This window comes from Physeter macrocephalus, chromosome 2 (genome assembly GCF_002837175.3).
Source record: "Physeter macrocephalus isolate SW-GA chromosome 2, ASM283717v5, whole genome shotgun sequence".
NCBI classification, from domain to species: domain Eukaryota; kingdom Metazoa; phylum Chordata; class Mammalia; order Artiodactyla; family Physeteridae; genus Physeter; species Physeter macrocephalus.
This window is the reverse complement of record NC_041215.1, coordinates 30,091,068-30,103,214: the sequence shown is the minus strand read 5'-3', so window position 1 is coordinate 30,103,214 and position 12,147 is coordinate 30,091,068. Positions and strand designations below refer to the sequence as shown.

General features: G+C 51.0%; 1 protein-coding gene across 11 annotated transcripts in view; it reads left to right on the top strand.

The window, feature by feature from the left end:
- The window catches only part of CLASP1 (cytoplasmic linker associated protein 1), a 273,539-nt gene that overhangs the window by 245,790 nt on the left and 15,602 nt on the right, over positions 1-12,147 (top strand). For all 11 annotated transcript variants that reach the window (XM_055087270.1, XM_028501167.2, XM_055087294.1 and 8 more), the window contains 2 exons: positions 3,852-4,058; positions 5,362-5,478. In XM_055087270.1, coding sequence (XP_054943245.1) covers positions 3,852-4,058; positions 5,362-5,478 — 324 coding nt within the window. The remainder of the gene's footprint in view (positions 1-3,851; positions 4,059-5,361; positions 5,479-12,147) is intronic.

The following is a 12,147-nucleotide window of genomic DNA, read 5'->3' as shown; positions in this document are numbered from 1 at the left end:
CCGGGCCTGGCAGACGGGGGACTCGCGTGCTGGGTTCAGGTCCCCGGTGGCGCCCGCCTGAGCTGGCAGCAGGTGGGGCAGTGCTGCCTACACCCCCGTCCCGCGCCACCAGAGACACAGCCGCCCCTCCACGGTGGGCGCACCACGCTGGTGGGCGCACCACGCTGGTGGGCACACGCCGGGCACCTGGCCTGTTCGGTGAGGCCTCCCCGGCCTTTGCCAGAAGGTGGCGCCAGCCTCTCTCTTCGGGAGCCATGGTTCCTGAACACCCGCTGGCTGGCTGGCTGGCTGGCTGGCTTTTACTCAGCCCGTTAGGCTGCCGCATCTGTGACAGAGCCCAGTCAAACCCTGTGAACTTAAAACACGCAATCCAAATTTTGACAGGTTCTGTGCTCTCAAAGAAACCTTATCTTTAAGCAAACATTCATCAATATTCTGAGTAATGATCTCATTTTTTAAAAAGTTAGATAAGGAAAGTATGCTTTTCCTAGCTAGACACTGTTACTTCACTAACTTTGAAGAAGCAGAATTCCTGCGTTTCTTACCAGACTGCGGCAAAGTCAGCAGAACTGGAACAGTCTTGGTCACTTGGGGTGGATGACAGCCCAGAAGGCTGCCGGATCCCCTTTTGCTCCCATCAGCATCCCTGCCCCCTTGGAAAACATCTTTGCCGCCTCTGGCCACCTTGTCTGCTAGACAGTACTGTCCTCCTTCCTCTCTGCTGCCCGTGTTTACTTTTGCTCTCTGTTTGCTTACACTTATAATCTTTGCTTCTTATGTTACACAGAACACAGGGGCAAAACCTAAAGTTCACCCTGAATCAGGCAGCGGGCCAGCCGCTGGGAGCTTGGCATGTAGAGGGAAGTTGAGAACACTGACCCGCCTTGCCAAAAACAGCATCTGTCTTGGGAAACTTGTTCTAACCTCAGTGAAAGAGGGGGCCTCGGACGGGCCTTCTTAAAGCGCAGCTTCTGGCATTTTCTTTTCAGGCATTTTCAGAAAACCTACATTTGATTAAATGCTTCCTGCAAGCGACCTCAAGAATTCGTGGAGTTTTATACATGACCAAGTTCTCCTTGGGTTTGGGTTTCAGCTCAGCAGACCTGAGAAGGTCTGTTTCCCAGCAGCTCCCTGCAGGGGAGCTCCTGTGACCTGGGTGATAAGCAGAGCGTGGGGAGGTTGCGGGGAGGAGGGACCCCTCGTGATAGAGTCTCGCTGTGAACCTGGCCGTTTATTTCCCTGCGGAGCGCCGGAAGGTTTCTAATTTGCTCCTGTCAGGACTTAAGTGGCGCCGCTGGGACTTGAAGCCCAGTCTGCCTCCCAAGCCAGTGTCTCCCACCCACTGAGCTGTGCCCACCTCCTGGTGGTCTCCTGAATTCCCCTACGTCAGTGTTTTCCAACTTGAATATTGTCTATGAAATCATCCAGTATTTCATTTCATTTTTTTTTTTCCATGTTTAAAAACTAAGACGTCGGATTTCGTCAGTAAGTTAGTATCACTCAGCTCTCTGACCAGTATGCTGTGACACGTGTAAACGGTGGTTTCTTACAGTAGAAGGGCATTGGTCTCCCACCGCGGGACCCGATTGGAGAAGGGACGGGCCCCCTCTTCCACCGTCTGCCTAGCCGTGTGTAACACGCCAAACGCCTGGCTCTGCCAGGTCTGCCGTGGACTGACCACAGTCTCAGGGACATGTCTGAGCTGAGGAGGAAGAAGAGCCCTTCACCTAGTAATTGTTGCGTGATGGAGCCCTTCTAAGCAATATGCTATCCCTCTCCAAACAAACCGATCACTGGCAAAAGCTAACTGAACTCAAGTCTCTTTTCCAAAGAACAGATCTGTTGGCCGTCTAGTGTGTCACCCAGAATGGACACTCTGGGCCTTGTACAGCTGATTTTTCCCAAAGCCCAAGTTGGTCCTTTGTAGATATTGTGCCTTCCTCCTCATTTTCTGGACCGGCTCCTTAGTTGGAGCATGGAAATGCAGATAAGTGAGGCGTGCCCTGGAGCTGACTTTGCCAGTCATGAGCATTTAAATACACACACACACACACACACACACACACAGTGGGGAAATGAGTTGGACAGACACTTCCTGAGCACCTAGTGCGTGAGGATGGACACTGCTGGGCACGGGGACAGAAGGGTGGCCAACATGGGAGCTCGCCTGCCTTCAAGGAGCCCTTAGTCTCGTGGGGAGACGGTGTCTGCAGCGCGAAGAAGTGCGGTGATCAGGGTGCCCCGGGGGTTCCGCTGGGGTGAGGGGGACCTGCCCGGCCAGGTCACTGGCGCAAGTGAGCAACTTTCAGGAAGGGTGAAGGGAGCCGGCGGGGCCCCGCAGCAGGTGGCGGGGCGCGGCCTCGCAGCGTTCCCGCACAGGCCTCGTTTCCTTCCGTGCCTGGTCATCGGGGTGGCCCTTTGGAGTGAGTATCGGACCGGGCAGACCTCTGGACCGAGCCCTGGAGCCTTGTGGGGCACCTCAGCCACCCAGCCCCACTTCTCTGCTGTTCCTCCACCAAGGCCGAGCTCGGAGCCACACGGGCTCTGCAGCTACAGGCATTGCCGTGTCATCTTTCTTAATCCAGATAGCCGTGAAAGTAGGTGTTTTGTTAAAATCCCCACCGTGGAATTTTTAAAATTGAGGCTCCTCTTGGTAGAGGAGCGAACTGAGGTGCGTCTGCTGCGCTGCTCTCAACAGGCTGAGCGTGTGCCTCTCCGACTCTGCCCTTCTTGGGGTGAGAGGTTAAAGGTCGTGCAGGCACAGCAGACTCTGCTGTCAGGGGACCTGAGTGGGACAAACCGCAGTTTGTAGGCGACAGAGTTGGCAGGAGAAACATCACGATGGGCTTCCTTTAAATAGTCTCATTTCTGTGCGTGTGTGTGTGTGTCTGTGTGTATATATATGCGTGTGTGTATATGTGTGTGTATATGTGTGTCTGTGTATATATATGTGTGTCTGTGTATATGTGTGTCTGTGTGTATATATATGTGTGTGTGTGTGTATATATGTGTGTCTTTGTATATGTGTGTATATATGTGTGTGTATATGTGTGTGTGTGTATATATGTGTCTGTTATGTGTCTGTGTGTATATGTGTGTGTATGTGTGTATAATGTGTATATATGTGTGTATGTGTGTGTGTATATCTGTGTCTGTGTGTATATGTCTGTGTATGTGTGTGTGTATATATATATGTGTGTGTATATATGTGTCTGTGGGTGTATAATGTGTATATATGTGTGTATGTGTGTGTGTATATCTGTGTCTGTGTGTATATGTCTGTGTATGTGTGTGTGTATATATATATGTGTGTGTATATATGTGTCTGTGGGGGGGGGGTGTGTGGAGTGAGAGGCCCTGAGCATGACTGGTGACTAGTGACTGCTTGCCAGCGGGGCTGGAGCCGTAGGAGCCCCGCGGGCCACCAGAGAAGCCTCCCGCTTCCTGTCCCTCACCAGCCACCTCCCGAGCCTTTGCCTCCTCCTGTGCCCGCCCCGCGTGGACCAGCCCGCCCTGACAGGCCCTGAGCTCAGCTCAGCTGCTGCCACACACGAGCGCGCGAACACACACAGCACAGACAGAGCGGGGGGAGGGCAGTAGGGGAAGATCGCCCAGGCTGTCAGGTTTCTAAGGCCCTTAGGAGCCGGAGAGTAGGACACGGCTCTTCTGGAGTACGGCTGCCCTCTACAGCCAGCCCACCCGGCTGACGCTGTTGGAGCAAAAGCGCAGCCGGGCCGGGGCCGGGGGCCTCCCAGCGCGGAGCGACGCGAGACTGTCCCTGGGCCTGTGACCTCGGGCGGCAGTGCTGTCTGGTGTGGCTAGAGCTCACCCACGTGCGGGCCGTGTTTCAGGTGGTGAGGGCTGCCGAGGAGGCCGCCTCCACGCTGGCCAGCTCCATCCACCCGGAGCAGTGCATCAAAGTGCTGTGCCCCATCATCCAGACGGCCGACTACCCCATCAACCTGGCCGCCATCAAGATGCAGACCAAAGTCGTCGAGAGGATCGCCAAGGAGTCCTTGCTGCAGCTCCTCGCGGACATCATCCCGGGCCTGCTGCAGGTGGGCCCCCGAGGGGCGGGCGGGACAACGGGCGGAGCGGCCCCTGCCTCGGACCCGGGCCCTTCTCTGTCTCTCCTGGCCTACCCTCTGCTGAACGCACAGGAAGATCTTCCTGGCAGCCCAGGCCTGTGGCTCACAGAAGGAACTTTCTGTTTACAGTGAACATGTTTTGATCTTTCTTCGTTGTTCCTTCCTTACTGCACGGCAGTGGGCCCAGCCCTGGGCAGGGTGGGCCGTGGAGCCCAGCATCAAACAGTGGTCCTGGCTCTTATCCGTCCAGCTAATATTAACTGAAAACCCTCGTGAGCATGAGGCGTTGAATTAAGTAGACTCTGGAAGACAAGGTGTTTTCCACTGCTGGGACCCTACCTCAAGGAGTCTCCAGCCCGCTCCAGGACCCAGTACAGCCGTACAGACGGCCATGGGTGAGGGCGGGTGCCGTGTGCTGAGTTGCTGCCACGGGGGTGCAGGTAGGGGCCTCTGAGATCGGGGTGGGGGCTGACCTCTGGGTTGGGGTGTCAGAGAGAGATGGGCTCAGAGAAGAAGTGGTTTAGAGTTGGGCCCTAGGGAGAGATTTCAGTGGGGAAGGGTAGAGAGACATCAGCTTTACACTTAATAAATGCTGCTGTTTGCTGAGTGCTGGGCTCAGAAATTTAAACACCTACCGCCGAGCACTGGCTTATTCCAGGCAGAGGGAAAGACACAAAGGCAGAAAGGTCCAGAGGGCTGCTCGGAGGAGAGCAGACGGTCCCACCTGGGTGTGGGGCAGGGGGAGGCCGACAGGCAGGTTGTGGTCCAGCTGGAGAGGGATGCGGAGGTCTGGCTACGGGCGGATGTTCCCCGCAGTCCGTGGACAGTGGAGTTTTGCCCACGAGAGTGAGCGACGCGGTTCTCATTTCTTGAAAGGGGTTTGCACGTGTGAGGTTTGCTTTACCACGGCAAGAAATAGGAAAGAAGCCAGGTATTTTTCCCCTTGATTTCCTTTCCTCATTCTGTTCTCTCATGACGTCTCTTGGCTGGTGCTGCCTGGCAGCTCGTGATACAGCGTCTATCTGTGTGGAGGAGACCAGCTCGCCAGCCTCCAGCCTCCCAGCCCGGAAGCAGCTCACTCTTGGCACTCTTACATGTGGCCTCTCCGGGGCGAGAGCTCTCGGGGTTCACGGGCAGAGCTCAGGTGTATCCAGGCCGCTCCTGACGAGGTCGAGGTTGAACCGAGAGGGCATTTGTGGAAACGTTGATGAAATATTGACAGTCAGGCAAAGCTCTGATCTCGTTTCCTTTCTGTGTCCCTCTCCGACTGCAGGGTTACGACAACACCGAGAGCAGCGTGCGTAAGGCCAGCGTGTTTTGCTTAGTGGCGATTTATTCCGTCATCGGAGAAGAGTTGAAACCTCACCTGGCACAGCTCACGGGCAGCAAGGTGCGTATAGTGTTACACGGGCGGGTTGTACACCTGGGCCTGCTGGCGCCTTGCAGACTTGCTGCCCTGCAGCTCTGGGGTCCGCACGGGCTTCCTCAGCACGTGCGTTCTAGCTGGGCCTTATTCTCCAGAGGCGTTTCTCTAGAGACGAAGTAACCGGCCATTTAGTGAAGTCACTAAGGTACAACGCGGTCTGTCATTGCTCCGGTTTTTGAAACGATAGCTTTGAACTTATAGTTTATCCCAAAAAGGAAGATGACTTTCTTTAGAAACCAGCTTGTTTTCTCCCCCTGAAACACTAAGGACGTTTACCTGCTGGCTTCACACAAGGCTGGGGGGCTCCAGGTCCCTGTGGGGTGAGGACGGTGACCCTGCACGTGACCCGCCCGGGGGCCCACAGTGATCTCATTCTGGAAGCCGGGCTTTTTATTCCCTGGGCTGCCTCTCGTATTCCTTCTAGACTCAGGGCCAGAAAATGGGGCAGAAGGACGATGGGCTCATGGAAGGTGACGGGGGATGGAGTGCTTGTTGGTTGAAAAATAAACTCACATCTGATGAACCGCTAGGGGAGAGCAGGTGGCCACCCTAGAGCTCCGGCTGGAGAGGCCAGGGCCTGGGCCGCGGGGCAAACGTGTCACCGTGAAGTTACAGAGGCCCTGGGCAGGGGTGCAGATACGCGCGCGCAAAGCCTGCAGCGCCTGGCCTTCCTCCTTAGAAAAGCGGGGAGCAGAGGTGAAGCGCGTGGCTCTTCAGTGGGGCTGTTCCTTTGACACAGTTCGTGAGCATCACCGCTCACGGGGTTCTGGCAAAGCTGGCTCTGCTGCCTTCGCCCGAGCAGGGCTCGCACCCTCAGCACTGCCGACGCCTCGGGCCACTTCCCGGTGGAGGCACCATCCCTGAGGTCCCGGGAGCACACCCCACCCTCAGTTGGTGTCCCCACACCTGGCCAGGTGTCCCCTCGGGGCAGAATCAGCCCTGGTGGAGAACCACTGGTCCAGAAGGAGACACTTGACTCTTCCCGCAGACAGAAACCAGCAGTGGGGCTGGCAGGTGTGGAGGCCGCTTCCCCTGATTCCACCTCCTGAGGTCCCCGTCCAGCCCTCCTGGCCACGGCTTGCAGGACCCTGAGCTGAGAGTGCCGCGCAGTGTGCTGCGCCGGGAGCCCCCCTCCCTCCGTGGCCGCCGTCGGGGGCTGTGGATGGTCCGTGGCGGCGGTGGGGACGGCACAGACAGTCTTGACTAAAGGAATTAGATTCGTAAAATGGGAAATTCACCCAAAAGTAATACTAGCCAGACCTCGGTTTTCTGGTACTTTCTACTCTCGTGAGTAAGGGAGCTGCCCTGCCATCTCATGTGCCCCCTCCGGCAAGGGGCTGAGAAAACGCAGGTGTCTTCTCATCCCTGTCCTGCGGTTGACCTGCTGCCCCTTGCAGCGGCGGTCTCGGGTCTGGAGCCCAGTCCTGATCGGAGCCAACATTCCCATCTCCCCGCTGATGCTGTCGGTCGGCTCGGAGGGCTTGGGGAGGCTGGCCGCACACCTGTCCACTGGGGCAGCGCAGAGCTTCCGGCTGTTACGGTTTTTATAGGTGAGAACTCCGGTGTGTTAACGTGAACCTGGTAGACTCCAGCGCACATCGCCTAAAACAAACACCCTCCCACCCAGCCTCCCAAAATGGGTAGCTGACAGCAGGTGGTGCTAAGTTAGAAACAGAGAATCATGCCGTGGCTTCCAGTTTCTGTGTGTCACCAAGCCTATCAGACTCTCCTTCCACCACTTAAATGAAGTTAATAAATGACATCAGGTTCTGTAGAGAAAGGCCGGTGCAAGGCCAGGGAAGGAACCTGTGAGGTGCATTTGACAAGTGTCCTGTTGCCATGGCAGCAGTGCTGGCTTTAGGATCAGAAAACCTGTCCCCCACTGACTAGCTGTACGACTTTGAGCAACCTTTCCTTTCTGCTCTCTCTCCCTCTCTCTCTCTCTGTAAAATACAGGTAACATAAAATTTACTATCTTAACCATTTTTAAGTGTCCAGTTCACAGACACTAAGTACATTCATATTATGCATATTCATCACCACCATCCACCTCCTGAGCTCTTTGCACCTTGGAAAACTGAAATCTATAATATTCCCCCTCCCCCCGGCCCCTGGCAACCACCATTCTACTTTCTGTCTCTGTGACTGTAAAATACTCATAAGTGGAATCACACAGTATCTGTCTATTCGTGACTGGCTTATTTCACTGAGCATAATGTTCTCTAGGTTCACCCATGTTGTAGCAGGTGTCAGAATTTCCTATTTATTTACTTATTTTTGGCTGCGTTGGGTCTTCGCTGCTGCATGCGGGCTTTCTCTAGTTGCGGCGAGCAGGGCCTACTCTTGGTTGTGGTGCGTGGGCTTCTCACTGCGGTGGCTTCTCTTGTTGGGGAGCACAGGCTCCAGGCACACGGGCTTCAGTAGTTGTGGCACGCAGGCTCAGTAGTTGTGGCTCGCGGGCTCTAGAGCGCAGGCTCGATAGTTGTGGCGCACGGGCTTAGTTGCTCCGCGGCATGTGGGATCTTCCCGGACCAGGGCTCGAACCCGCGTCCCCTGCATTGGCAGGCGGGTTCTTAACCACTGCGCCACCAGGGAAGCCCCTTCCCTTCTTTTTAAGGCTGAATAACAGTTCATTGAATGTACATGCAGCATTTTGCTTATCCATTTCTTGGTAATGGCCTTGTGGACTGTTTCCACTTGTTGGCTATTACGAGTAATGCTGCTATGAACATGGTGGTACAAATACCTCTTTGAGACCCCACTTTCAATGCTCTTGGGTATATATCCAGGAGTGGAGTTGCAGGATCATATAACTGCCAAACTGTTTGCCACAGCAGCCGCACCATTTCACATTCCCACCGCCAACGCACAAGGGTTTCAGTTTCTCCACATCCTCGCCAGCACGTGTTATTTTCTCTTCTTTTTTGATAATAGCCATCCTCATGGGTGGTGTGAGGCGATATCTCATTGTAGTTTTGATTTGCATCTCCCTAATGATTGGTGATGTTGAGCATCTTTTCATATGCTTGTTGGCCAGTTGTATATCTTCTTCAGGGAAATGTCTATTCAAGTCCTTTGCCTATTTTTGAATTATGTCGTTTGTTTTTTTGTTATTGTTGAGTTATAGAAGTTCTCTCTATATTCTGGATATTAATCCCTTGACCTTTGATGCACAAAATTTTTTTAATTTTCGTGAAATCCAATTTGTCTGTTATTTTTTTGCCTGTGCTTTTGGTGTCATATTCAATAACCATTGCCAAACCCAGTGTTGTGAAGCTTTTGCCCTGTGCTTTCTTCTAACAATTTTAAAATTTTAGCTTTTAATGCAGGTCTCTGATCCATTTTGAGTTAATTTTTGTGTATGGTGTTAGGTAAGGGTCCAATTTCATTCTTTTGTGTGTGGATATTCCGTTTTTCCAATACCATTTGTTGAAAAGACCTTCTGTTTCTTCAGAGAACCTCATTGGAATTTTCATAGGGGTTTCATTGAATCTATAGATAGCTTTGGGTAGTATTGACATCCTAGTAGTATTGACTTCCAATTCATGAACACGGGATGTCTTTTTTTTTTTTTTTAACCTCCATACTGTGATGAGTTGTTGTTTGTCTTTAGTTTTTTAAATTGAGATATAATAAACATGAAATTACATTAGTTTCAGATGTACAATGTAATGATTTGATATTTATTTATATTGCAAAACGATCACCACGGTAAGTCTAGGTAACATCTGTCATCACACACAGCTACACAATTTATTCCTTGTGATGAGAAATTTTAAGATCTACTCTGTTCGTGACCTTCACATATACAATACAGTATTATTTACTATAGTTACCATGTTGTACACCACATGGGATGTCTTTTTATTTGTGTTTTTAATTCCTTTCAGTAACATTGTATAGTTTTATTGTACAATTCTTTCACTTCCTTGGTTAACTCCTAAGTATTTTATTCTTTTTGATGGTGTTGTAAACGGAGTTGTTTTCTTAACTTCCTTTTTGGATTTTTCTTTTTAAAAAAATATTTATTTATTTATTGGCTGTGTTGGGTCTTCATTGCTGCACACGGACTTTCTCTAGTTGCAGCAAGCGGGGGTTACTCTTCGTTGCGGGTGTGTGGGCTTCTCACTGCAGTGCCTTCACTTGTTGCGGAGCACGGGCTCTAGAGTGCAGGCTCAGTAGTTGTGGCACACAGGCTTAGTTGCTCCGCGGCATGTGGGAGTCTTCCCGGACCAGGGCTCGAACCCGTGTCCCCTGCATTGGCAGGCGGATTCTTAATCATTGCACCACCAGGGAAGCCCGAATTTTTCATTTTTAGAGTATAGAAATGCAGTTGAATTTTGCTCACTGATTTTGTATTCTGCTACTTTGCTGAATTCTTTTATTAGTCTTAATGTTTTTTTTTGTAGAATCTTTAGGATTTTATACCTGTGAGATCACAGTCGTCCCTTGGTATCCACTGGGATTGCCATAGATAACAAACTCTGCAGATGCTCAAGTCCCATACCTGTGGTTCCACTTCTGTGTAGCCAACTGACCGCAGATGGTGCAGTGCTGTGTGTGTTGAAAAAAAAAATCCCTGTATAAATGGACCTGCGCAGTTCAAACCTGTGTTGCTCAAGGGTAAACTGTATATCATCTATGAACAAAGATAATCTTGCTTCTTCCTTTCCAATCTGGATGCCTTTTTTTTTCTTTTCCTGCCTAATTGCTCTGGCTGGAACTTACAGTACTATATTAATAGAAATGGTGAAAGGTAGGCATCCTTGTTCCTCATCTTAAAGGAAAAGTTTTCAGTCTTTTACCATCGAGCATAATGTTCAGTGTGCTTTTCATATCTAGCTTTTGATATGTTGAGATACAGGCAGCCTCGGAGAGAGTGCGGATTCGGGTCCAGATCACTGCAGTAAAGCGAATATTGCAATGAAACAAGTCACACAAATTTTTTGGTTTCCCGGTACGTATAAAAGTTATGTCTTGGGCCTCCCTGGTGGCGCAGTGGTTGCGCGTCCGCCTGCCGATGCAGGGGAACCGGGTTTGCGCCCTGGTATGGGAGGATCCCACATGCCGCGGAGCGGCTGGGCCCGTGAGCCATGGCCGCTGAGCCTGCGCGTCCGGAGCCTGTGCTCCGCAACGGGAGAGGCCACAGCGGAGGGAGGCCCGCATACCACAAAAAAAATAAATAAAAAAAAGTTATGTCTTCACTATACTGTAGTCTATTAAGTGTGCAATAGCATTATGTCTAAAAATAGTCAATATACCTACCTTAATTTTTAAAAAGTTATTGCTAAATAATGCTAGCCGTCACCTGAGCCTTCAGCAAGTCATAATCTTTTTGCTGGTGGAGGGTCTGGCCTCAGTGTTGATGCTTCTGACTGATCAGGGCAGTGGCTGCTGAAGGTGAAGGTGGCCGCAGCAGTTTCCTAAAATAAGACAACAGTGAAGTTTGCCAAATCGATCGACTCTTCACAGTTTCTCTGTTGCAGCAATGCTGTTTGATAGCATTTTGCCCACAGTAGAATTTCTTTCAAAATCGGAGTCAATCCTCTCGAACCTGCCACTGCTTTATCAAATAAGTCTGTGTAATATTCTAAATCCTTAGTTGTCATTTCACCAGTCTTCACAGCATCTTCACCAGGAGTAGATTCCGTCTCAAGAAACCACTTTCACATGAGATCCCCCTAAGCTCCAGATTTGTATCTCTGGATTTGGGTTAGTGGAGAAAAAATTAAGAAATCATGCAACTGAACTAGATTTCACTAGTTGGTGAGGCTCCAGAGGAAAGCCAATATCAGCGTGGGGAAAGGTGAAATTCAATATCCCAGCTCCTAATACTCTGATCTCCTACAGCAGAATTCAAATTTTACCCTCAGCTCTACAAGCTCAGTTGCCACTCTCCTTTAATGGAAACTTAAGTGCACACTGAAGGCAGGATTTGGCTCAAAGACTTTCTACACTGCACTAAACATTCCTGTTGTTAAAAGCACCTTTACACATATATGCCGTTACAAACTAAGACTGAATTTCCGGACAAGATGTAAAATGCAGACTTTGGAGATGAGTGCAGAACAGTTTAAAGTATTTCACCAACTCCTCTACCAAAAACAAACAAACAGACAAACAAAACCTTTGCCTCTTCCAGAGTCAGGCAACTTCCCCAAAGTCATCAGGCAGCCAGAATTTCCCAAGGATTCTGAAGATACAATTCCCTGTTTCTTGGATTTCATGACACCCTCCCCTCCCCATTCCTTTAGAGAGGTGTTTCATGGTTTGTATTTCTTTTTTAAAAAACTCATTACAATTAATTTTGCTTTGAAAGAAAAAAAAGAAACCACTTTCTTTGCTCATCTGTAAGAAGCAACTCCACATGCACTAATGTTTTATCATGAGATTTCATCAATTCAGTCCCATCTTCAGGCTCCACTTCTTTTTTTTTATTTTTTATTTTTTTTGCGGTACGTGGGCCTCTCACTGCTGCGGCCTCTCCCGTTGCGGAGCACAGGCTCCGGACGCGCAGGCTCAGCGGCCATGGCTCACGGGCCCAGCTGCTCCACGGCACGTGGGATCTTCCCGGACCGGGGCACGAACCCGTGTCCCCTGCATCGGCAGGCGGACTCTCAACCACTGCCCCAC